The sequence below is a fragment of the Crotalus tigris genome, unplaced genomic scaffold (assembly GCF_016545835.1).
Source record: "Crotalus tigris isolate CLP2741 ecotype Arizona unplaced genomic scaffold, ASM1654583v1 scf7180000024432.2438137, whole genome shotgun sequence".
NCBI lineage: Eukaryota > Metazoa > Chordata > Lepidosauria > Squamata > Viperidae > Crotalus > Crotalus tigris.
The window spans coordinates 777,085-804,674 of record NW_024100599.1 but is presented as its reverse complement, the minus strand read 5'-3'; the positions used below and the strand labels follow the sequence as shown (position 1 = coordinate 804,674).

The 27,590-nt window shown below is 40.4% G+C and overlaps 1 protein-coding gene and 1 long non-coding RNA gene across 2 annotated transcripts in view; both read right to left on the bottom strand.

Annotated features, from left to right (window-relative positions):
• Positions 1-27,111, bottom strand: part of ENPP6 (ectonucleotide pyrophosphatase/phosphodiesterase 6) — a 42,368-nt gene extending 15,257 nt beyond the window's left edge. Inside the window, exons 1-5 of the mRNA XM_039330810.1 lie at positions 26,146-27,111; positions 17,811-17,990; positions 5,829-5,940; positions 3,686-3,827; positions 2,334-2,513 (exon numbers count right to left, since the gene is read on the bottom strand). Coding sequence (XP_039186744.1) covers positions 2,334-2,513; positions 3,686-3,827; positions 5,829-5,940; positions 17,811-17,990; positions 26,146-26,380 — 849 coding nt within the window. The 5' untranslated portion in view covers positions 26,381-27,111. The remainder of the gene's footprint in view (positions 1-2,333; positions 2,514-3,685; positions 3,828-5,828; positions 5,941-17,810; positions 17,991-26,145) is intronic.
• On the bottom strand, positions 22,997-23,593 carry LOC120302424. The gene is made up of 2 exons (XR_005555127.1): positions 23,460-23,593; positions 22,997-23,343 (listed from the first exon to the last, which is right to left on the bottom strand). It is a non-coding gene; the product is annotated as an uncharacterized LOC120302424 (long non-coding RNA).
• Positions 27,112-27,590: the final 479 nt, after the last annotated feature.

Genomic DNA, 27,590 nt, shown 5'->3' with positions numbered 1-27,590 from the left:
TGTATGGTTAAAAACAATGACAGAAATTTCAACTTGGAAAGGGGCTCTTTAACTTTGCTGGATGTGTTTTAATGCTATATTGACCATTCTGGAAATGTCTCAAAGTTGTCCTGGTTATATTGAGCTGGGAGGCATCTAAAATGATCTAAATAGCCATTTTAAACTCAGATCAGGATGTTTTAAACTACAAACCAGGGGTCTGTACTAAACATGTTTTGCATACAACTGTTATTAAGACTGAGTAATTTTAATGCTCAGAACAAAAGTAATTCTTGTTTAACAGGAACCTTGCCTTGGGATAATTGCTGGCTATTCTGAGAAATCTTGGAAGATAGAAAGTTTGGTACGGTAGTTAATGCACCAGGCTAAAACCCAGGAATCAATGAATTCTATTCCCAAGTAGCCATGAAAGTCAGCTCGGTGACTTTGGCCAGACATTTTCTCTTTCAGCCCAACCCACCTCACAGGGTTGTTGTTGTGAGGAAAATAAGAGGAAGAAGGTGTGTTGGACGTGTTCACTGCCTTGAGCTATTTGCAAAAACAATAAAGGCAGGATATAAATGAATAAATAATAAATAGAAACCTTGGTGCCATCTTAGGTTTTTGGTAGTCTCAGGCAACTTAGTTGAGTTCTTGGAAATTATTACATTTCCCCAAGCTCTTTCCAATATAAGGGAATATATAGGTAGTCCTTGACTTACAACAGTTCATTTAGTGACTGCTCAAAGTTACAGTAGCACTGAAAAAAGTGAGTTATGACCATTTTTCACACGTATGATCGTTGCAACATCCCCATGGTCACGTGATCAACATTCAAACACTTAGCAATTGAGTCATATTTATGACAGTTGCAGGGTCCCGGGATCCTGTGATCACCTTTTGTGACCTTCTGACAAGCAAAGTCAATGAGGAAGTCAAATTCACTTAATAGCCATGTGATTAACTTAACAACTGCGGTGATTTACGTAACAACTGTGGCAAGAAAGGTCATAAAATGGGGCAAATGTCTTGCTTAGCAACAGAAATTTTGGGCTCAATTGTGATTGTAAGTCAAGGACCACTTGTACATAGCTCAGTGCACTTACTATTATCTCGTCAGGAAATAAAATGCCTGCAAGCAAACAACCAAGCTTAGAGTACATAAGGATTCCAAGCTGTTTATATAAAGATAAAGGGAAAAGGGAGATGGGTCTTCTTTGTGACTGATACTTTAATTTCAAACCTAGTTAAGGAAGATTTTCTTCTTTCTTACAGTGACAGTGTTTTGGAGGAAAAGGGTAGAGATTTCAGTGGGAAAGAAAAAGAACAACGTCACTATTTTTCAAGTTTGTAACTACAATAGCCATCTCTTTGCAAGAAATGTAGCTTGGAGCACCTTGACAGCCTTCGCTACTTTCATACAAATTGACAAAAACCATAGATCAGTAAACCAGCCAGTTAAAAATATATACCATGTAAAGCATATTTACCTCTACTCTATGCTACAGTAAACCAATGTAAACCTATAGTAAGATGCCTTCATAATAATTCCAATAGGTTGATGGAAATCCCAAATTCCAAAGGAAATCCATAGAAATGTATAGTTCTTTGTTGATGCAAGCAAATGGCTGCAGACATCCCTGCTGAAAAACGTGGTTAAGATTAGCCACTCCCAGAGAAATGACTGCATGAGTCGTGTCTTTCTGTTTCTGGCTGAAATTTGCATATGTGAAACAGTAGACATGGACAATGTAGTGGTACATCTTTTTAATTTTTTAAATTTTTTAAATTTTAGGCAATTTAATTAGTTATTAGTTTTTATTTTGGCACTGCCTTTTTCTGAAGTAAATAAAATAAATTTATATCTAATACCTCCATATATGTGTGTGTTGTCTGTCTGCATATATTTGTGCGTGGATGTGTGTGAGATATTTACTCATTTCAGTATTGGGAAAAATTTCGGGATTAATTTCAACTGGAGTTTGATATTTTGGGTAAACTGGACTTTTGCCTGTGCTGATTTTTTTTTCCCCAGCTCCCTTTTCTTATCAAAGTCATCACATTCAGAGACTCTTCTTTTTGGATAAATACAGTATAGACAGTTTATAATATATTCCTATGGAGATAAGGAAGAAGACACTTCACTCTGTTATTAATGTGGAAAATATGAAAACTAAGATTCCTGGCATTCTTCTCCACATTCTTGTCCTTTGTAAAACAAACTGGACTGTTTGTGAATGCATAAACCTATCAAGACAACTTGGTATATTAAGCACATACAACAAGACAACTTGATATATTAAGCCTAAACATCCACAAGTAGCCTAAGAAAAACAAAAGGTCGCTGTTCTTGCCTCATTTTCTTTGCCTTTCTCTGGCCACAGGCTTACAACTGGCCCTCGGTCCTTCACTTTTATAACATCACTCATGTTGATGCAGTTTTTCAGTTCAATCACTTTGTCCATCCAATAAATATCAGTCATCCCATGATCAGAAAAGAAAACAACATTTAAATCATTCTGCAAATTCTTGTCCTGTCAAGAAAGTTAAGAAAATAATTACAGTATGAAAAGAAGACCATTTGCTCTCTCTCTCTCTCTCTCTCAGATCAAGTAAAAAAATAACCAGGCTTCTGAAATCATTTGTTTGAATACCGTCAATGTAGCTCGCCTTCTATGCATTTTTACCTAACAGCAGCAGGGCAACTATTAGTGAAATTGTTAGCTAGGTAAAAATGCATAGAAGGCCAGCTACATTGACGGTATTCAAACAAATGATTTCAGAAGCCTGGTCATTTTTTTACTTGATCTGAATATTTGAAATCAGAGGAATGAAATCAGGGGAATCAGAGGAATGCTTTGGAAGCACAAATTGTGTTTCCAAAACTTGAAGCAAAGTTTTCTCTCAGTCCTACTCAATTGACAAAATATAAGGAGGCAAAGAGAAACTGTTTACCCATCATTTTATTTGACAGCTCCTTTTATTATACTTATTATTAATTAATTAATTAGATTTATTTGCAATTCATCTCATCTTCATAATTAAGAAGAATTAATTAATAAGAATTAAGACTATTATATAATTTCTTCCAGTTAAGCATTCCCAGGTAACAAAGAAGTTGGACACAAACTTGTAATTTTGGAAACTTGGGGATCTTTATGTAGGATCTTTTAACATGAAAAAAGTCACACACGGAAACAGATAATCTTCACTTTATTACTACAATTTTGGTATGTTCCACTTTCCGCTTTCCCAAATTAGTTTTTTGGAGATAATGGACCCTATCCATTTGGGGTTTCTAGAAAAATATGGAACTCAATACCCTGAGTTGTATAGCTTATGGTACTGAAGGAGTATATACAGTATGGGCTACCATAATCATTTCACAAATGTGAATGCCCTTCCCAAAGTCAAAATCCCATGCTTCAGTGAAGGAGTGCCAAAATCACATGAGAAGAATTATTTAGAAAATTTCCACAAAAAATATTCTGAGAGTGGAATCTAATGGAGATTCACTGGCTTGGGAAAACTCCCCAGTCTGAATAGAGCATCCTAGGATATACATGTTCCTTAATATTCAGAATAGAAGCAGTAAGTAACCTATGAAATAGTCTTTACTGAATAGTCTCAAATATTTAATAAAAAAGTTGAAGAGAGTAAAAGAAACATCTTTAAAAGGATATTGTAGCTTCTAAGTGACAGAAACCTTGATAAGCTTAGACATCCTGAGCAAAACGTTATCCACTGCTTTTACAGCATTCTTCCTCTGATAAGATGAAGGGCCAAAACGATGACCTTCTACATCAATCCGTTCATAGTATATGGCTGCCATATCTGCTGCACCATTGCTGTAATAGGAACATCACCACCAAAGAATTAAGTGTAACATAAACTTACTTCTAGTGTGCCTTTTCAATCTGATCTGATTCTTTTCCTGCTCTCTTGGCATGTTTTCTAAGAGAAGCGTTAATTCTTTTAATTCTTCTTGTTTTATTTTCAGTCTAAAATAAGCCTAGATAGACATCCCAGCTCTAACCACATGGCCTCTTCCCCACTTCCTCATTAGTTAATTAGCATTGTTATTCCTATCTGATTCTTTTAAATTAGATCTGAGGAATCAGTTGTCCTACAGAAGCAATTGAACTTTAACTGCCAGTGTTCCTGACTTTGGCCCTTTTGAAAGAGATTGCACAGAATTATAATTTAAGCATTTTTGGGAAGTAAGAGTTTCCTTTCCACTATTTTAACTTTTCATAGATTTTTCAGAGTTCCTGACTGTGCAGGTACCTGTAGGTGAGGCCTTGCTTAGACACTTTTCTGATGTTCAGATGAATCTGAACTGGGAAGGAAGAACCTGCTTCATGAGGTTACTTCCACTCCCCATCTTGCAGATCTAAACACACTGTTGTGGCATTGCTTGAATATTTCGATTAAGTCCTTATCAAAGTCAGATATAGAAAGTTATGGGATATTCATGATTAGATTTCCAATCATAGATATCATCTACTTTCTGAAAGTAGTTCAAGGAATGGAAAAGATGTACCAATTTCTTCATCTGTTATTTCTTTATCATTCCTCTCCTATTTGGTTCATGGAGGTAAGCATGCAAGACAAATTCAAAATATGCAAACTTCAGAAAATGATACAATTTTTTTAACTTCAGTGTATTGTCTCAATGCATGATATAAAAGTTTAAAAGGAAACCTGGAAATGGAGGACGGTTTCTCCAGGTTGCCTCTAATCAACCTTTAATTTCAAGTAAGTGTATGAAGGTAAGTCCTGTCTGATTATGTCTCTAATTAATCTCCAAAAATAGAATGACGTTACCTAACATGCTAATATTCTATCAGTATCAAAATAATATATAAGGAAATATTTTCAGAGATAAATGTTAATAGTACTGTGCTTACAGAAAACATGACTATTGCATTTTGTGTTGCCTTTATTTAAATAAAGCAATATATATTAATTGTCTTTTGGCACTTTTTGTAAGGCATTGAGAAACATTTCTTTGCAAGTACAAGGCAATACAATATTATACAACATTTGTGATTCATACTCTAACTCTTGAAGCAACTTCTTTTGAGGTGAAATGCTAGGTTAAAAAAAAAATGATTTGACCAAAATTTTTCAGATCCCACAAAGTTTATATAAGTCTTGCATGTAGAATAAGCCCCATTATCAGGCAAAATAAGGCAATAGCAAATCAATAGCACAATACAAACCCTTTGATTTGTGTCTACTTCATGTAACTTTATCTACTTAATTTTCAAGTCACTGTTTGGATATCAATAATTGAGGCTCCCTATTTTAATTAGAGATTCTGACAGTTTTTGAGTCCCTCTCTATTCACCTTAAAAGTGAAGCTTGCAACTGGAAATAGAATGTCTGAAAGCAAATTCTGCAAGAGAGATTTTCAACACGGTGACCTAATTTAGACTGGACACATGTTTTCAATTTAAGTCCCACAATCATTATTTATCCAAAATAAAACTAGCCAGTTTCAACATGAGTTATATGATAATTTGGTCTGACAGTGATGCTGTTATCTCCTCATTGTCCTTTATAATTGTTCATATGCAACACATATTGGATCAATTTACACCTCTGTTTCCCAATGTTCATATGTTGGCTGGGTATATTAGCATACTAAACAGGAACAGTAACTTTGTCAAGTAAACATAGCAGGAAAAGTTCCATCATGAAGATTATTTGAATTCATTTTTTCCTTTACTACCAAACAATACTATATAGAAAATGTAGATGATTTTATGCTATTCTCAAACTGATACAACAAGATCAAATGTTTTTCTGTCAAAGAAATAATTAAAATGGTTTGGTGATTTTACCTTAAAGACTCAATGGCATTATTTACAGCATTGGAGAAATTGGCATCCGTTGGAACATTTTCATATGGTATACAATAGTTGGGTCTGATTCCAAGGATTTCAACTTCACAGCCTAAGAAGAAACATTTCATTAGTTAAACAAAGATGACTAGGGGACTGGAAGCTAAAACATATAAGGAACGGTTGCTGGAATTGGGTATGTTTAGTTTAATGAAGAGAAGGAAGAGGGGGACATGATAGCAGTGTTCCAATATCTCAGGGGCTGCCACAAAGAAGAGGGAGTCAAGCTATTTTCCAAAACATCTGAAGGCAGGACAAGAAGCAACGGATGGAAACTAATCAAGGAGAGAAGCAACCTAGAACTAAGGAGAAACTTCTTGACAGAACAATTAACCAATGGAACAGCCTGCCTCCAGAAGCGGTGAATGCTCCAACACTGGAAGTTTTTAAGAAGAGACTGGATGGCCATTTGTCCAAAATGGTGTAGGGTTTCCTGCCTGAGCAGGGGGTTTATTTTATTTTTATTTTTAAAATTTATAAGCCGCCCCACTCCCGAAGGACTCTGGGTGGTTAACAATAAAAAACACATAAAACATAACAAAACAACAATACAAAAACAATCATCCAGGGGTAAGAGTTTATAAACCCCAGGCCTGCTGGAAAAGCCAGGTCTTAAGTAGCTTACGGAAGACCAACAGGGTGGGAGCGGTCCTAATCTCCGGGGGGAGCTGATTCCAAAGCGTGGGCGCCATCACAGAGAAGGCCCTCCTCCACGGCCCCGCCAAATGGCACTGCTTGGCCGACGGGACCTGAAGGAGGCCCAGCCTGTGGGATCTAACTGGACATAGGGAACTATGAGGTAGTAGGCGGTCTCGCAAATAGCCTGGCCCTGAGCCATATAGGGCTTTAAAGGTAATGACCAACACCTTGAATTGGACCCGGAGACCAATAGGCAACCAGTGCAGCTCACGGAGGATAGGTGTAACGTGGGTGTATCGAGGAGCACTCACTATCACTCGCGCGGCTGCATTCTGGACCAACTATAGTCTCCGAATACTTTTCAAGGGTAGCCCCATGTAGAGTGCATTGTAGTAGTCCAAACGTGAGGTGACAAGGGCGTGAGTGACTGTAAGGAGAGCCTCCCGGTCCAGGTAGGATTGCAACTGGTGCAACAGGCAAACTTGTGCAAAGGTCCTCCCAGCCACAGCCGTCAACTGATGTTCCAAATTCAGCTGTGGATCAAGGAGGACACCCAAGTTGCGAACCCGCTCCGAAGGGGGTATATTTTCCCCCGCAAGAGTCAACACTGGACAGTCGACATGATCCTTGGGAGGCAACATCCAAAGCCACTCGGTCTTGTCAGGATTGAGCCTGAGTCTGTTAACCCCCATCCAGACCCTCACGGCTTCGAGGCAACGGCCCATCACATCGGCCGCTTCACTGAGAGAGCTCGGGGAGGAGATATATAACTGGGTATCATCAGCATACTGATGAAACCTCACCCCGTGCTGTCTGATGATCTCACCCAGTGGCTTCATATAAATGTTAAATAGGAGGGGAGAGAGAACTGGCCCCTGTGGCACGCCGCATTCAAGGGGCCTCGGGGTTGACCTCTGCCCCCCCCCACCAATACCGATTGCGACCGGCCAGAGAGGTAGGAGGAGAACAACCGTTAAACTGTGCCTCCCACTCCCACCCCTTCGAGTCGTTGCAAAAGGATACCATGATCGATGGTATCGAAAGCCACTGAGAGGTCAAGTAGCACCAAGACAGAGGAATAACCTCTGTCTCGGGCCCGCCAGAGATCATCCATCAGCGCGACCAAAGCGGTTTCTGTGTTGAAGCCGGGCTTGAAGCCAGATTGAAAAGGGTCTAGATAATCCGCTTCATCCAGAGACTGTCGGAGCTAGAGCGCCACCACTCTCTCTACAACCTTCCCCACAAAGGGGAGATTGGAGACTGGACGGAAGTTATTTAAATCAGCCGGGTCCAGGGTAGGCTTCTTGAGCAGGGGCCTCACAACCGCCTCCTTCAGGAATTGTGGAAAAGACCCCTCCCTCAATGAAGCGTTGGTCAACACCTGGAGCCAGCTTCGTGTCACCTCCTTGGCAGCCGAGACCAACCAGGAAGGATACGGGTCCAATAAACAAGTGGAGGCGCTCATTGCTCCCACCGCTCTGTCAACATCCTCAGCGGTCACAGACTCAAATTCATCCCATAAAACTGAGCTAAGACCTGCCCCAGTCATCTTAAAAGGCCCTGCCCAATCGGAGTCTAGGTCTGTCCGAATCCGAGCAATTTTGTCTGATAAGAATTGCACAAATTCCTCCGCTCTATCCTGTAAGGGCTCCCCAGCTTCCCGAACATTAAGTAGGGAACGGGTCACCCTAAACAGGGCGGCGGGGCGAGATTCTGCAGACGCATAAGTGCGGGAAAATGCGAACATTTTGCCGCTCGTATCGCCACTAAATAAGTCCTAATATAGGCTCTTAGAAGTGTCCGGTCGGATTCGGAGTTACTAGCCCTCCAGCATCGCTCTAGATGTCTCTTCTGACGCTTCATCTCCCGTAGCTCCTCGGTAAACCAAGGTGCCCTCCGGGATCCACAATCACGGAGAGGTCGCAAAGGCGCGATCCGGTCTAACGCCCCTGATGCCACCTTATTCCAAGCAGTGTCCAAGGACTCAGCTGGTTCGTGGAGGAGGGAATCAGGAAAACCCCCAAGCGCTATTTGGAACCCCTCCAGGTCCATTAAACACCTGGGGCGGAACCACCTAATCGGTTCCACCTCCCTGCGGTGGGGGAGTAGGACCGAGAAATCTAACCTCAACGGGAAGTGATCCGACCATGACAAGGGAGAAGTGACTATATCCCTTAAATCGAAATCACGTCTCCACTGCCCCGAGAGGAATACCAAGTCGAGCGTGTGTCCTCCCCTATGGGTCAGACCCTGAATTATCTGGGTCAGGTCCATGGTTGTCATGGAAGCCATGAACTCCTGAGCCACACCAGAGGATTCGCCGAGTGATGGCGAATTGAAATCCCCCAGCACCATAAGCCTGGGGAATTCCACCGCCAACCCAGCTACCCCTCCAGCAGCTCAGGCAGGGTTGTTGTCACATAGCTGGGAGGCAGGTATGTCAACAACAAACCCGACTGAACCCTTGAATCCAATCTCAAGAGAAGGGACTCACACCCAACAACCTCTGGGGCTGGGATCCTGCGAGTCTCAAGGATTCTCGGACAAGAATCGCCACTCCCCCACCCCTTCCCTGGAGTCGCGTTTGGTGCATTATCTGAAACCCGTCTGGGCACATCTCTGAGAGAGGAACACCTCCCTCTTGGCCCAGCCAGGTCTCAGTAATACATGCCAGGTCGGCCTCCTCATCCAGTATCAAATCCCGGATGAGGGGGTTTTTATTAATAACTGACCTGGCATTAAGAAGCAGCAACCTGAGGCCAGGGTCCTGAACATCCCCCTCTCCAGGTATTGGAGAAGAGTCCAAGGGGTCAGAACAGGTAATCACTCTAATGCAGCGAGTCCTTCTTCCCCGAAGATGGCCCACCCTTGGCTCCCGCCATATCTACCTCTCCCTATGATAACCGGGATGTTCCGGCCTACCTCCACCCCCGAAAACTCCCCACCCACCCCGCAGGTCTCCCTCCCACCATCCCCCCTCCCGGCAGGCTACATCTCACATTCAAATCGAGCCGGGAAGTACATCCGGCCCCCCTCCACTTCTGTTTACACACTCAGCAGAGGGGGCACCAGTTCTTGTTCCCAGCTCCATCACTCACACCCATACACACCCTAATACAATAAACTAAAAAAGGTTAAAAAAACAATCATACAATCAGCATACACTAGCTAAAAGATTCTGAGAATCAAGGTCAAGAGTCACAAAGGGCCAGCCCCTCCTCCCCCGGCAGCAGCGGCAGCAATGACAACGGGATGGTGCCAGCCAGGCCCCCCGTGGTGTGTGGCGGCCCCACTGGTCTCGCAAGGCCGGACCGACAAACATGGCCACACGATGAAAGGGTGTAGCCCGCCAGAGGCCACGAGGAGAGAAGGGCCTAGTGTTTCTCCTCCTCCCTCTACAGTCGTCCTCTGGCGGCGGCGGTCCTCCCACAAGGTTCCAGCTGGGCAGTGCTGATGCGGCAATGGCGACTGGCTGGCTCCGTCTCTGGGGCTCTCCTTTCCGCTGGTCTTCCAGCTCCAGGATATGTTGGAACACATATGGGATACGTTGGGCATTACTCACGTAGCGACAGTTCTGTTAGACCATTCGTTTCCTCGCAATGCTTTTAACCCACGGATTTAACAGTGGTCAATCTCTGGCAGCAGCAGCTTGCACAAGATGATAATGGTCAGTTTCTGGCAATAGCAGCTTGCGTGAGATGGTAGTTAATCTTTGTGAACAGCAGTTCACATTAGATGATGGTGGTCAGTCTCTGGCAACAGCAGCTTGCATGAGGTGATGGTGGTCAGCTTTCATGAGATGGTGGTGGTCAATCTCTAGCAACAGCAGCTTGCGTGAGATATAATGGTCAGTTTCTAGCAATAACAGCTTGCGTGAGATGGTAGTTAATCTTTGGGAACAGCAGTTCACATTAGATGATGGTGGTCAGTCTCTGGCAACAGCAGCTTGCATGAGGTGATGGTGGTCAGCTTTCATGAGATGATGGTGGTCAATCTCTAGCAACAGCAGCTTGCGTGAGATGATGGTGGTCAGTCTCTGGCAGCAGCAGCTCATGTGAGGTAATAGTTATTGGTTTCTGACAGCAGCAGCTTGCAGGAGATAATGGTAGTCAATCTCTAGCAACAGCAGTTCACGTGGGGTGATGGTGCTCAGTCTCTCACAGGCAACTCACGTTGGACTCAATGACCTCCAAGGTCCCTTCCAACTTTATTATTAATATTATTATTATTATTATTATTATTAAACCTTGCTTAAATTTTAAACCTAGATTGTGTGATATAAATTCAGGTTGTTTCTTGGATGGATTTTGGCTCTGAGACTGAAAGTTTTTTTTTAAATAGTAATAAAAATAGAAGAATTCATATTAAAAGCATCAGTATAAATATTTACACTGAAAGCTAACAATTGACAATCAATTGACAATCAAATCCACATATCTGCATGTGCACATATGTGCATGTTTGTCTATAGATAAAAAACTCTATAATGCAACTTGATTTTTCACAAATTGGTGCTGATTTTATTTGAATTATCATTGCACTAAATTATTTATAAGTTAGGTATCTCAAACTCCAATAAGAAAACTCCACTATTGAAATTAATATCTTCACTCAACGATGGCAGCAGACACATACACATACACACACTCAGATAAACCATCTTTGTCCTCAATTGAGTTCTACATGATCTTTAACAATTTGTTTTCTATCAGAAGTAAACTAATGTTATTTGACAAAATTGGTTGTCAAATTAATTTTTCAAAAACTAACTGTAAGTCAAAGAACAGCTTTATCCAGTTCAATACTTTTTATAAAACTAGTGTATCAGACTCTTGACTTTATTTCCCCATACAGTCTTCTTAAAGCTCTTTGAACCAATCCACTTTCAGACATTACAATTCTTTTTCAATAAATATGTTACACTGAGATTTAGAAACTAGTAGCAACAATGAAACATCAAGTATGGATAAAGAGAATCAGCACATTAATATGTATTGGTGCTCCAAGCACTTAAAAATACAAGAATTTAGTTTTTAATAATTCAGATCTTCTGGAATCATAGTGTTGTGATAATTATTTCCATAGCATACACACCGATAAGATGGAATGAAGGGAAATGTAGAAAATTTTGCAAACAGGTTGGATTTCATTAATTGGGGCAATTTGTTCCTCCTTTGAGGGTAGCAAATATCCTTCAATCAAAGGTTGGAGAGATGGTGGTTAAAATAAGATACTATGGTTTGAAATAATTCTTTCCTTTCTAAATTACAAAGAAGCTATTTCTAAAAATCTTTATCATACAATATTGGGCCTGTCTATTTTCCATGAAAAAAACATGTTGAAAGGTGATAATCATGTAACAGAACCAATTTGACCATTACATTTCTATTCATATTTCACCTGCCCCATTAAAACAGTAGGCTTTAGATTTCATACTGACTCTTATGTTGCTTTTTCAGTGCCAAGGCCAAATCCAGAAATTAGAAAAAAGTAATTTCAAATGCAGAAGTACATTTTGTAGAACAGCTTCACCTGCATTTTGAAATAGTTCTCATCTACTTTCAAATCATCAGGAGCTTGAAATATTTCAAGACCAAACAAACAACCTGAATTTATATCACACAATCTAGGTTTAAAATTTAAGCAAGGTTTAATAATAATAATAAAGTTGGAAGGGACCTTGGAGGTCATCTAGTCCAACCCCCTACTCAGGCAGGAAACCCTATACCATTTCAGACAAATGGCTGTCCAGTCTCTTCTTAAAAACTTCCAGTGTTGGAGCATTCACCACTTCTGGAGGCAGGTTGTTCCACTGGTTAATTGTTCTAACCGTCAGGAAGTTTCTCCTTAGTTCTAGGTTGCTTCTCTCCTTGATTGGTTTCCATCCATTGCTTCTTGTCCTGCCTTCAGATGCTTTGGGAAATAGCTTGACTCCCTCTTCTTTGTGGCAGCCCCTGAGATATTGGAACACTGCTATCATGTCCCCCCTCGTCCTTCTCTTCATTAAACTAGACATACCCAATTCCAGCAGCCTTTCCTTATATGCTTTAGCCTACAGTCCCCTAATCATCTTTGTTGCTCTTCTCTGTACTCTTTCTAGAGTTTCATCATCTTTTTTACATCATGGTGACCAAAACTGGATGCAGTATTCCAAGTGTGGCCTTACCAAGGCATTGTAGAGTGGTATTAATACTTTGCGTGATCTTGATTCTATCCCTCTGTTAATGCAGCCTAGCACTATGTTGGCTTTTTTGGCAGCTGCAGCACGCTGCTGGCTCATATTTAAATGATTGTCCACTAGAACTCCAAGATCCCTCTCACAGTTACTACTATTGAGCAAGTTACCCCCTATACTATACCTGTGCATTTGGTTTTTCTTGTCTAAATGTAGAATCTTACTTTTTTCACCATTGAATTTCATTTTGTTAGATAGCACCCAATGTTCAAGTCTGTCCAGATCCTCCTGTATCCTAAGCCTGTCTTCTGGAGGGTTGGCTATTCCTGCCAGCTTGGTGTCATCTGCAAATTTGATGAGTTCCCCATCTATCCCCTTGTCCAAATCATTGATGAAGATGTTGAAGAGCACTGGGCCCAGAACAGAGCTGTTCTGGGCCCAGTTTTCTTCCACATACTCTGAAGGATAACATGTTGGGGAAAAGTGTTTTGATCTTTTGTGCTCAGCCATGAAGGTTTACAGACATATTTGCAAACTGAGTATATTCTTTCTTTCTTTCTTTCTTTCTTTCTTTCTTTCTTTCTTTCTTTCTTTCTTTCTTTCTTTCTTTCTTTCTTTCTCTTTCTATCTATCTATCTATCTATCTATCATCTATCTGTCTTATTTCTTTTTTTTATTAAAAGTTTTAAAGATTTTATACAATATATATCCCAAATCCCTCTCCCCCTCCCCCACTTCCCAGAGCTGATTACAGCGTTACAAATAAACAATCATAATCTAACTAACATTACCCAACTATACAAACAATCAAATCCATAACATACTTAAGTCTTTTTCAAAATAAATATTAACAAATTAAATATGAAAATAATAATATAATTAAACCATAAAACTAAAACTAATATAAATTCTACCATATTAAACTATTAATAATAATCTAAAATTTATTCATAAGCTAGATAATACTTTTTAGTCTCATATTTATTCTGAATATAATCTATCCATCTTCTCCAAACCGAGATATATCTTTCTTGTGAGTAGTCCTTCAAATAAGCAGAAATTTTTGCCATTTCTGCTAAATTAGACACCTTAAGTATCCATTCTTCCATAGTAGGCAAAGAATCTTTCTTCCAATATTGCCCCACAAATAATCTTGCAGCTGTTATAAGATTCAACATCAAATTAATTTCTTTAACATCAAAATCTACAATAACACCTAACAAAAATAATTGTGGCGTAAACTTTATCTTTCTCTTAAAAATCTTTTGAATGTTCCACCAAATCTTAATCCAAAAAGCTTTTATATTTCTACAAGTCCACCAAATATGAAAATAAGTTGCATCTAAGCTTCCACATCTCCAACATTTGGGCTGTAAATTAGGATACATACAGGATCTATCTGTCTTATTTCTTAACTGCCCACATCTCTCAGAGAATGGCTCTGGGCAGTGTACAATATAATCAATAATTTTGCTCATTACATACACTTCTCTGTTGCTATTCTCTTTGTTATATTTGCAAAGTATATTGAAGGGCATTGTTTAAAATTAACATATGCATGTCAGATTGCTTGACATTTAACACTCACGTGAAGTATTAATACCACTTTGCAATGCCTTGGTAAGGCCACACTTGGAATACCGCATCCAGTTTTGATCACCATCAGTGCTTTTTTTGTAAAAAAAAAAAAAAAAAAGGTGCCAGAATTCACACATGTCATACAACCTGCCTTGCCTACCCTACAAGCTTCCATCTCAAAAAGATGCTGCAACTCCGTTCTGGGCGTTCTATGACAAAAAAAGCCCTGGTCACCATGATTTAAAAAAGATGTTGAGACTCTAGAAAGAGTACAGAGGAGAGCAACAAAGATGATTACAAGACTGGAGGCATGATAGCAGTGATCCAATATCTCAAGGGTTGCCACAAAGAACAGGGAGTCAAGCTATTCTCCAAAGCTCCTGAAGGCAGGACAAGAAGCAATGGATGGAAACTAATCGAAGAGAGAAGCAACCTAGAACTAAGAAGAAATTTTCTAACAGTTGGAACAATTGATCTGTGGAAGAAGCTGCCTCCAGCTTGGAAGTTTTTAAGAAGAGACTGGACAACCATTTTTCTGAAATGGTATAGGGTTTCCTGCCTGAGCAGGGGGTTGGACTAGATAACCTCCAAGGTCCCTTCCAACCTTATTATTAATAATAATAATAGTAATAATAATAATAATAAAAACAAAATCTACTTTAAAAATCCAGAGATATCCAAGCATAAGATTTTTCTGAATAATGAATGCTTCATAATGTTATACTGAGGACTAGTTCAAAAACAGGAATAATGTTCTATTCTCCTTAGTCCTGGTGGCACATTGTAGATGCATGGTATGTTGTAACCATCCTTCCATGACTATGTTTACGATTAACTATTCACAGTGTAAAACCTGGAATGATTTCAATAAGTATTTTGCAACATAATTTCCAATCAGAGTACTAGTTGGAGCAACATCGCCCTGGTATTACGTTATGATTGTTCTGCATGACAGTAAACCCTATGCAAAAAAAAAAAAAAAATCTAAAGAGAAGGACAGTGGAAAAATAAATGATTCATCTTCTATGAATTCTTTGAATATCCTGTAGCCTAAAGGTGTTTTAGAGTTCTTGCCAGATGATTGAGAAATTGAATACTTTGTGTTTAATAAGGGGAACACAAAGGGGAACACCACGTACAAAAATATCAGCAAAATAATAATGCATATGTCTTATAGGCTGAGTGAGTTTGAGTGGAATCTAGATTTCCTCTGCCAATAGAAAGCTTTCATCAGAGAAAAGAGAAAGGAGAATCATTTGCTGCTGTTCCTTCACTTTCTCCAGCCCAAAAGACCCCCCCCACACACACACACTTTCAAATTTCACTTGAACAGTTTGAAGACCTTCCAAATTGAGCAGAAGGCTGGAGGAGGTTATAGGGGAGGGCAAGTTCAAACCCATTTTTCTTAGCTTTTTGCGTTTGTAGTTGTCTTTGTTAGTCATTGCATTGTTTCTATGTATGGAATTTAATATAAGTGCCCAAATTGGTGCTGGCATATCCATATATAGTACAGGTAGTCAAGTTACAACAGCACTGAAAAAAATGACTCATGACCATTTTTCACACTTATGACTGTTGCAGCGTGCCCATGGTCACATGTTCAAAATTCAGATGCTTGGCACATGACTCATACTTATGACAGTTGCAGTGTCCCAGGGTCATCTGATCCCCTTTTGCAACCATCTGACAAGCAAAGTCAATGGGGAAGCCAGATTCACTTAACAACATCATTACTAATTTAACAACTGCAATGATTCACTTAAAAACTCAGGCAAGAAAGGCCATAAAATGGGGCAAAATTCATTTAACAAATGTTTCACTTAGCCAGTACAATAATTAGGAGCAAACAATTTTAAAGGAATTATTATATATTATTTAATTATTAAAATATCCATATTTAATATTGTCAATATTTAAAGGCAAAGATCTTCTTCATTATTCTATGCTAATTTTCATAAAGATAATATGAGCTAATAACCAAAGTGTCATTTGAGAATTATCACCAAAAGAGACTATATTTAGATGGAATTGAGGAACATGGTGGAAAAAAAGTTCCTGGAGTATAAGCTTGTCATATTTAACAAAGGGAGACTGGATTGACCTGTTCCTCTGCTTGTCAAAGCTGAACAAATCAATTTGCACTGTCCTTTTTTTCTTTCTTTATTGCTACAACACTATCCATTGTGCTGAATTTCTTAATGTACCCTTCTTCAGTGGGAATAAAATTAAAAAAAAACAACCACTCATTAATTCATTTCTTGTCTCTACAAAATAATAACAATAATTCCCCAGACTTTCTGTACATATCTGGGAAGCTTTAAAAGGTTTCAGTTACATCTTTGAGCACCCAGTTATTAAACTAGGGCAGTGATGGCGAACCTTTTAGAGACCGAGTGCTCAAACTGCAACCCAAAACCCACTTATGCATCATCGGGGGCTGAGTGGGTGTGGCCCATTGGGTGGCATGGCTGTGGTGGAAACAGCAGACTGGGTGGAACTAAAAAGTTCAATCAATCAATTCCAACTTTGCAAGATCTTTTTTTTTTCCCTGCGAGAAGTTGGAATTGACTGATTGATTGAACCTTTTTTTTTTTGTACATGGCGGCGGAAGCCTAAAATGAAAAGGTTTTATAAACCCCAGCTGAAGGCCTAGGACTGGGGCGACGGTGCATGTGCCCACAGAGAAGGCTCTGAGTGCCGCCTCTGGCACTCATGCCATAGGTTCGCCACCACTGGTCTAGTTTAATGAAGAGAAGGACGAGGGGGGACATGATAGTAGTGTTCCACTATCTCAGGGGCTGCCAAAGTGAAGAGGGAGTCAAGCTATTTTCCAAAGCACCTGAAGGCAAGACAAGAAGCAATGGATGGAAACTAATCAAGGAGAGAAGCAACCTAGCACTAAGGAAAAACTTCCTGACAGTTAGAACAATTAACCAGAGGAACAACCTGCCTCCAGAAGCGGTGAATGCTCCAACACTGGAAGTTTTTAAGAAGAAACTGGACAGCCATTTGTCCGAAATGGTATAAGGTTACCTGCCTGAGCAGGGGGTTGGACTTGACTTCCAAGGTCCCTTTCAACTTTATTATTATTGTTGTTGTTCTTGTTGTTGTTGTTATAAGTTCCATAACTGTTCATTGGCAAAAGCCATGATGTCTAGAAAATTATGAGAACTGGAGTCTAATATTCTCGAAATCCAAGAAGAAATGAATTGTTGGATTAAAATAAAATTTTAAAAAATCTTCAGGGCAAATATGCATTTTTCTGCATATGGATGAATGAATAAAAAATGTTGGTATATCTTTAAAAAAAATCAATTCAGAAAAGGGAAACCTATATGCAAAAGCTTTCTTCCAGACACTCTAAACAGATGCTGGAAAAAAATAGTTTTTTCAGTTATGATTTTGGGAACAAGGCTTAGTAGCTGAATTTTGTTCCCATGGCTTCACCTTCCTTATAGAGATTATAACCTTATATGATAGAGAATATACAATATTAGTCAGCCAGCTAAAGAGAGTTTGGCAGTACTAACCAGGCCAATAGTACATAGAGACCTTCCTCTGGGCTTTTGTCATAGTGACCCACAAGGGCTCGGATCCATCCCACCAAACAGGCAGGAGGCTGTCTGGGTTCATGCCAATGTCAAAAGATAGATTTGTCACTGGGTCCCACATGTAGTTTCCAGTCATTTGATGGACTTCACAGTGGCGACCTGGAAGAGAAAAAAGTTGCTTTATACTGGTCCTTTGTTGTATGGCATAATAAGAAATATATAAGATACAAAGAGAAATTATAGTAGGTTTTCATTTGCAGTACAATCTTGGCTTATCAGTGAGCTATTATCATACATTGCAAAATGTATGGAAGTGCCATTCCTATTTCTCTTCTATAAATATTATGCTCAGATTTCATCCTACTCAGTGCAGTTTTTCTCTTATATCTCCTAACTCATATCTAAATCATCATTATTTGTTTGGATGGAAGATATGGGGTTCAAGTTGTGCTTCTTCAAAATCTTTCAGGCATTCAGACCTCTAGTGAGGCTTCTTGTAGAAGACTTAATACTGTCAGAGAATAGTGAACTCTTTTGTGTAAAGCAAACTACAAAGATACAGTAATCAAATTGGTACAATTTGACCATGTCTTATTGCAATTTACTTATTGTATGCTTTCACAACAGCTTTCTCCAGAATGTTTTAAAGAAAGTTGATAGAGACATGCATTCCAGCTAGATCTTCAAGTCATCATACAGCCTTATCCAAGTTTATCAATAACAGATCTTTCATTATCTTAGAAAAATACTTTTGCACATTTCCCTGCTGTTAAAACCTTCCTGATTACATTCATTGCTTTGACAAGCCTTACAGGCCGAGATAGTCCTGTTTTGAAGCATCATTCAATCTCTAGATGTACAGGTAGTCCTCGATTTGCGGCCACAACTGGAACCAGAATTTCTATCATAAATCATTGGAGTCATGTCAGGCCTGGTGTTACAATGTTTTGGGTGGTGGTTAAGTGAATCACATGGTTGTTAAATTAATCAATGGTCATTAAGCAAATCCCACTTCCCCAATTGGCATTTTTTGAGAAATTGGCAAAACAAGGTCACAAATCACAATCACATGCCCACAGGGCACCGCAACTGGCAGTAAATGCAAGCTAGTTGCCAAGCACCCAAATTGCAATCACAGGACCATGAGGGTGATGCGACAGTTATACATGCAGGTCATAAGTCACTGTTTTCATTAACAGTCATTACATGAATAGTCATAATAAACTTAGTCCCAGTACTCTTCAAAGACTTAGGTGAGGGAATAGAAGGGGAACTTATCAAATTTGCAAATGACACTAAACTGGCAGGAATAGCCAACACCACAGAAGACAAGCTCAGGATCCTAAAAGATCTTGACAAACTTGAACAATGGGCCCTGTCCAACAAAATGAACTTTAATGTGGAGAAAAGCAAAATTTTACATTTAGGCAGGAAAAATCAAAGGTATAAGTACAGATTAGATGAGACCTGGCTAAAAAACAATAACTGTTGGAGTCCTGGTAGATGATCACTTGAATATGAGCCAGCAGTATGCAGCAGCAGCCAAAAGAGCTAATATGATCCTGGGTTGTTATAAACAAAGGCATAGAATCAAGATCATGCGAAGTATTAGTATCGCTTTATAAAACCCTAGTAAGACCACACCTGTAATACTGCAACCAGTTTTGGTCATCATACTAGAAAAAAGATGTTGAGACTTTGGAAAAAGTTCAGAGAAGAGCAACTAAGATGATCAAAGGCCTGGAGACTAAAACATATGAAGAACGGCTGCAGGACTTGGGTTTGGCTAGTCTAAAGAAAAGAAGAAGTAGGGGTGACATGGTAGCAGTATTCCAGTATTTGAGGGCTGCCACAAAGAAGAGAGAGTCAAATTATTCTCCAAAGGACCTGAAGGCAGAACAAGAAGCAATGGTTGAAACTTATCAAAAAGAGAAGCAACCTGAAATTAAGGAGAAACTTCCTAATAGTGGGGACAATTAACCAGTGGAACAGCTCGACTTCAGAAACTGTGAGCGCTCCGACTTCCAGTTTTGCACGATAGCAACTGGTCATGGACTTGTGGATTCTCCACACCCCTGCAGCTAATTTTGCCCTGCCTGGGGACCCTAAATGGGTCTAAGTCACCCCGGAGAGGCGACGAAGAAAGAAGGTTGTTCCAGCAATTCTGGAATGGTAGCAGCCATTCCGTTTGACTTGGGGAAAGCCTTCTAACCCGATAGGAGAAAGGGTGGCCGTATTGCATCAACCAGCCCAAGCTACTAGCAACCAAAGTCCAAAAGCACTAACCAGCACAACTGTGAACAGCATGCTTCAAACTGGGGGAGGAATTTGATCTTCTCTTTTCTATACTAAGTAGTATGTTATTTTTTATGTTTCTTTACTCTTGCTCTCCTTTTTTTCATTGTTTTATCTATTCCTTAAGAAATGTAAAAGTGTGAGATGGTTCATATGGAAAAATAGAGTTAAAATTTTAAATGTAATTAATTTTTAGAAACATTTGAGAAAATGTTAACCAGTAAGAATACCTAGATTTTGATGGGAGAAACAAATTAAAATAAGGACTGTAACAGGATCTATGATAAGGCAATCAGAATGATTGGATAGAAAAGAAATATTATATTGATGTGATTATTATTTTAGGAATATTGGGAAAAAATTATATATGTAATTGATATCTATCAAAACAATAAGAATTGTATTAACTCAGTATTTGCAAAAGAGGATATTTTGGGAAAAGAGGAAATCAACTAAAACCGTGATGTGGATTATGGATTATAGAAATCAATTGTTAATGATTGTTTTACAAATGTAACCCAGACAACACACTGTTCACCAATTATTAAGTGATTTATGTTTTAAAAAAATCAATAAAATATATTACAAAAACAATCGTTGGCACTCCATCACTGGAGGTTTTTAAGAAGAGACTGGGCAGTCATTTGTCTGAAATGTTATAGGTTCTCCAGCTTGAGCAGGGAGCTGGACTAGAAGACCTCCAAGGTCCCTTCCAAATTCTATTCTATTCTATTCTAAACTTGTAATGAAGTTTAGTAGGGAAACGGGAAAAATTATCATTTTCTGTTTAATGTTTCAATATAGCAATGCTCACTGGAGAAGCTTACTCTTCCTTGCTCAAAAATGTTGGGAAGGAGGGAAGGGGAAGGAAGGAAGGAAGATTGAAGGGGAGAGGAAGGAGATGGAGAAGGAAGGAGATTGAAGGGGAAAGGAAGAAAGGAAGGAAGGAAGGAGAGATTGAAGGGGAAGGAGATGGATGGAAGGAAGGAAGGAAGGTTTGATCTTTGGAGAGTCATGTTTTCCCAGATGGTGATGAACTGCAACTCCCAGCATTCCCCACTCTTCCACAGTGCTTTTTAGGGCTGCTGGGGATGGTAGTCTGGCGGAGAGCCTGGTGGAGAGCCAAGCGGTGGCACTTCCAAGGCCTCGGTAGCTGTGCGGAGGATCCGCATGCCTTGGAGCCGCTGGCCGCCCTCTCGCGCCTGCCAACTTAGAGCCCCCCCATCCTCATCCCGGCACCTCTTACCCTCTCCCATCCAGCCCCCCAGGATCTGCCCACCACTCCAGCCTCCTGAGCGCCATTGCAGCAGCGGGATCGTGGGAGCCCCTTTCCACACTGCACAGCCCTTTACCGCCACAACCTTTCCCCGACTCATCACATGCGAGACAGGCGCGGCCAGAGTGTCAGCTCCCATTCGGAAGGCGCCACTTCTCCCCTCCCGGCCCGGCCAGCTGGCCTCCGATGCACATGCAGGCATCGCCCTCTTCCCCACTGCCTGGCCACTTCTGAGGCCCGGAGCCCGTTGAGCCAGGAAGGAGTCGCTCCTGCCCGCCAGCCCCAGGGCCGCGCCAGGCACCAGAGGGCTGAGGCGGCCTCCGACAGTGAGGGAGGTGGGCCAGGTGGTGTGGGGAAAGCTCCAGCACAGCGCGGAGGGTGGCCGGGGGCGGAGCACTGCCAGGCAACCAGGAGTCATGGGGACCGGCTCGGCGCCACAGCTCAGCTAAGCTAGCGGCGGCAGGAGCGGCGGAGCAGCCCAGCGGCAGCGCCAGCAGTGGCCCAGACACAGCTCGGCTTGGACCGGCTGCCCACGCAGCTGAGCCGGCCCGGGGCGGCATCGGGGGCATGTGTCAAGCCCCTGGGCTTGCCATGAGCCGGGAGATAGGGAAGATGCAGCCGGCAGCCAGCCGACATCCGCATGTCCCCATGAGCACCGCCCAACTCCTGACAATCAGCTGGGAGTCGGGTTGGCGTACAGACGGTGGGGAACCGGCGGGGCCACTACACACCGCCCGGCTCCTGACAGCCAGCTGACAGTCGGCCCGGCATGCGCATGTAAGCTGGAAGTCAGCCCAGCCTCCGCGTGTCGGCCCGGCTCCTGGGAATCAGCTGGGAGTCGGCATAGCCGTCATGGGATGGTGCTGTGGCGTCACGAGCAGGTGCTGTCAGAGAAGAAGGGTGCCCTGGAGGCAGAGGAGCCGGCGGAGAAGGAGGAGGATGGCAGGGTGGCCGGATAGAAGAGCGGTGTCTTGGTTCCTAAGACCATCGGAAATATGTGTTTTCCAATGGTGTTAGGCGACCCCTGTGAAAGCGTCATTCAACCCCCAAAAGGGTCACGACCCACAGGTTGAAAACCGCTGGTCTAATCTAATGAAGAGAAGGATGAGGGATGACATGATAGCAGTGTTCCAATATCTTAGAGGCTGCCACAAAGAAGAGGGAGTCAAGCTATTCTCCAAAGCACCTGAAGGCAGCACAAGAAGCAACGGATGGAAACTAACCAAAGAGAGAAGCAACCTAGAACTAAGGAGAAATTTTCTGACAGTTAGAACAAATAATCAGTGGAACAACCTGCCTCCAGAAGCTGTGAATGCTCCAAAACTGGAAGTTTTTAAGAAGAGTCTGGATAGCCATTTGTCTGAAATGGTATAGAGTTTTCTGCCTGAGCAGGGAGTTGGACTAGATCCAAGATCTCTTCCAACTTATTATTATTATTATTATTATTATTATTATTATTATTATTATTATTATTATTATTATCTTGGAAGAAACAACTGGAAGCAAGTCAGAATCAGAAAGTGATAAGTTGCACCTTAAGTATAAATTAATAAATCTGGCCTTGACCTCTGTTTATTTTGAGCAATATCAACTCTTTTCTAGGTCATATGTATTTATTAGTTAGTTCATCAACCAAATTTGCTTCCCTTCCTGACTTTAACACCATTGCTGTTAAACTGGAAATCGCAAGAAAGTGTGTTGCTGATTACTTAAGATTTCTGCAGCTCAATCAGAAGAAGCTGATATTTGGCTTCCAGTTTGTGATTTCGGCGCTGGCAGACGTGCAGGGTGATTGCTCCCTCCGCCATCCAGTTTTCTCCCACCGGGGGACCCTGAAAAGGGTTGGAGGTCGCCCTGGAAGGGCGATGAACGTGAAGAGGACTCTCGAGTGATCGTGGAAGGGCGGCAGCCCTCTCGTTTGATCCTTGGCAACTCTTTGAACTAATGGAGAAAAAATCAGCCATTAACATGGCCCAAAACTAAGCCACTACCAGCCGAGGCCAAAATTACTAACAAGCACTTCGAAAGCACCGCAGAGGAATTGGGTGCGATCTTACCTTCTTTGTATCACAAGTATCTTCCTGTAAAAAGCTTCTTAATTGCATCCCTCTGTGAGGAGAGAGGGAAGGGAACGTTTTCCTCCCACACTCTAAAATGGCGGCATTTGTCTACCTCCGGGACATAAAGCCTTGAAAAGAACAACTAAATAATTGGATTTGCATCTATTTGATATTCAGGGACCCAAAAAGTTCCTACTTTCATGGGGATTTGCTACTCTATCTACTCATAAAAAAGATGAAAAAGAACTTAAATTAGACAAAAACCTAACTTGGGATTTGAAAAAGATTTTAAATGCTATTGAGAACATCTTGTGGCGAAACTTGGTACAGCAAGTGAATATTCTTGACAAAAAGACCTGCTCATATCCCAGATCTGTTCTTGGTATTATCTAAAAGAGATTAAAAGCTGAGAGAACAGCTGGGCAGTGAAATTGCTTTTTAGGACTGTAGAGGTGAATACTCACTGACTCTCGCTTAATAAATAGCTAAGAGACGATTTATAGCCATATCAGAAATGGAGGAGGACCAGCAACAAATTTTGGCTAATTACAAAGTTATACTTCAAAAAATTCTTGAAGCTACTGAGATAATTAAAGCTAGACTGAAAGACAAAGGCACCAGCTTAAACCTACAAAGCGAAACCCTGACTGCAACCAACGAACTTAAAATTCAAAAAACAATAGAAGTGGAAGAAATCAATTCCAAGACAGAGGACTTTAAAGAACAACAAGTACAACGTACTGAAAATCTAGACAACCAAACCCTAATTGCAAGTAAAGAATTTACAACCCAAAAAACAACAGAAGCGGAAGAAAGTAATACCAAGATCGAGGGTGCTAAAGATCAACAAGTACAGCCTACTGAAAACCTAGACAACCAAACAACAACCATAAAATTGGATATGACTTTCTACTTACACCAGAAGAAACCTGAGGAAGAAGACCAGATTGAATTGAAGAGCAAATATGGGGATCTGGGCCACCAGGGTGACAACTCCTTTGATTCAACTAACATGCACAAGAATGAAGTGAGATCTATCTGATGATCTAAAGACATTGGTATGGAAGCCTGGTTGGCATAAAAAGAAAGCTAGAGTTAGATTTGAAAAATGGGGTCTTTTGATATTAGAGAAGATCCTAAAGTCTCAACTAATGGGCTAAAGGGAGATTTTGAGGTGAAGGGAAATATGATTATTAGAGTTAACTATTGTTGGAAAATGATAAAAAAATAAAGGATTAATTGGCCTAATATTGAGGATTTAGATTTATAAAAGAAGCTGATATTTATCCACTTTCACAAGAGCAACTTTTATAGTTCGCAGTGTTGTTCTTAGATACTGTTTAGTAATGCAAAGGCAGCAAAAGAAATTTCTCATCCCATGAAATACAGCTATTTCTTTGGTGGGATGTTCCAATCAGATAATAACAAGTAGGCATTTTAAAAAGATGTGTTGCCTCTTAATTGTAGGTCCTGTGGGCTATTTTTGGACATATTTTCTATGGCTTGCTTGGCATTCCTACTGTTCCAACCAGATCAAGAAGGAAAAATGAACTTTGAGAACAGGTCATAAATGCTGGTTCTGAAGGAGTCCTGTGGGACTTTTCTATGGGACGAAATCCTAAGTAAATAATTGCAAGTCTTAAAGGCTTGCTCTCTCATCATAGGATGCAATGTGCCTATAACTGCACCAGTTCAGACTCAATTAATTGTGATGTTATGATTCTCTGCAAAGATTTTTATTTTGCAAATGTTACATGAGCGAGCACTGGTACGTGTACTTTGTACCAGTATGTTAGAACTGTTCTAGGAAAGCAGATACATTGCAATTTTCTAAGAAATAATTGGTAGATAGAAATGGGAATGAACATACTTGTCCACTGAAAAAACAAAGTTGAAGTTGCATCTCACAATTTAGGCCCATAACTAGGAGTAATTAGCAAACCATAAACAGATTTACTATCAATTAAAAATAGGACAACATATTTCTTGTCCTAGTGTGATTTTCCAAGTTTAGTTTTAAAAAATGCCCATTTTATTGATAAAGGACTGGTGATCTCATTAAAGTATTTTTACAATATGCTGAAATTTGAATGTTCATTTTTATCAATGAGCTAAATATTTCTCATTTGTCTGTTTTGAAAAGCCCGTGAAGAACCATTTATATTTCTATGCTAAATTGGAAAAACATCTTGCATTCTATAACCGTTTAATTGCTTTGAATAATTCCAGGAATTCTCTTTTCCAGATAGGACAAGTCTAATCAGGAGTTAATAGTGCAATGAACTCATCTTTTTAATCCTTCTAAACATATCACAGTTGTTGATGAATGGAGTGCTTAAAATTTAAATTTTAAATGAATACAAATAATTAACTGAATAGGCACTCACATTTATTTAAAAAATTTGAATGGCATTTTCACCTTGAGGATTTTCAAATTGAGATGATAAATTCTAAATAATTGGTGGGAGGGTATTTATACAATAGCTTGCTTTCTTAGTATCAAGCAGATTTACTTTGTACAGTTTGTTTCCACCAAGTTCGTTAACCTATGCCAAGACAAATATTCATCAGATACTTTTGTCTGCATTGGCTCCCACAGGCAGAGTTATGGAAATCTGAGTGCGGCACTTCAGGCTGATGGCCCTGATGAACACAACAACAGAAAATTTAAGAAGATACTCACCAGTCATCAAGGTGTAATAGTTTGGATAGGAAAGACTAGGAAAGTCGGGGGTTAGGTAATCCACTTTCACTCCCCTGTTGACAATCTCTTTGAAGCCAGGCAAAGACTCTAGTGCTTCCTCAGAGATATAATCATATCGAACCCCATCAAGCAAAAACAGCAGGAGCTTTGGCTGTGCAAGAGATGAGCGTACCAGGGTAAGGACTAGCAGGAGATACACAACATGCTTTGCCATGTTGCTGGATGGAGGCTTGCCAGAATATTCTCTATGCTCTTAGTCTTTATGCAGTTGCTCTGAAAAAAAAAAAGCATCTGGAGGTTGTTGTTTTTTTCTTCAAGGGTTGGCCCTCACTGTTCTCTGGACTTACCCCAGAGTTTAAAGGTACAGCAGCACAAATTGAACTTGCAAGTTACAGCCTAGTTACCAAGAGGCTTTGAACTTTGCTACTGTGGAAGCTTGCACTCCAGTAGTGAATACTAATTATAGAACAAAAGAAGCACGAAAAAGAGTGAATCATAGGGACCAAGCTGCATGCCTGCTGATTGACGCTGCTATCCTGCCATACAAAGAGTTAAAAAACACCATTAATACAGTGTCTTGTTTTCCTAAATGTCAGTTTTTCAGAGCAGTGAATAAATTTGAAAATGTAATTGGGGTATTCTTAGCTTTATAATCAGCAACTAACTATAATTTTAACCTGAAGGATGATTTGATTTGATTTTTAAAGTTTGAATGTATTTGTTAAGAGCATATATTTATAATTTTAGGAAGAGATTTGTTTACTAATGGATGAATGTATGGGAGATATTTCTATCCTAGTGATTTCTTGTGTTTACAAACCATTTGCTTTGTCAAGTGGCTGTTAAACATCTGATGTGCCTCTTGGCATTTTCAAATTCTTGTCTTGCTGCCATTCATGAATACACACACGTTATCATAATCAGCAACCACAACTGTATATAAAATTCCAAAAATGTGTGGAAACATGTAAACCAGGATCGAAATAAATGAGTAAACATTGTATTTCGGACAGCATTTTAATGATCATGCAACTAGAATTATATGATGATAATATATTTTTTAAAAATTAAGACATTTCTAAAAATTTTTAATTGACTGATAAAATGCAATCACTTTTGCATTTTGCTGAGAAAAAAAATCCAAACTGTTGTGTCCTGAGCCTGCAAAAGCAGGCTCGGGACATTGCATTGGTCCCGGGCATTCCAAAAGCTGCCCAGCACCAGACTGAGCGGCGCCAGCATTGCGCGCATGCGCAAGGCGCGAAAACCATCTGCTGATTGTTGCCATTGTGTCCGGGTCTCCGGACAGATAAAGAGAGGCCTGCGTGCCGTTTGTGTTGTTGGGGTGTTGCTGTTAACGAATAAAGAGTTGTTAACTGCACAATGAGTCTTCGTCATTCGCCTACAATCAAAGGATTTAACAC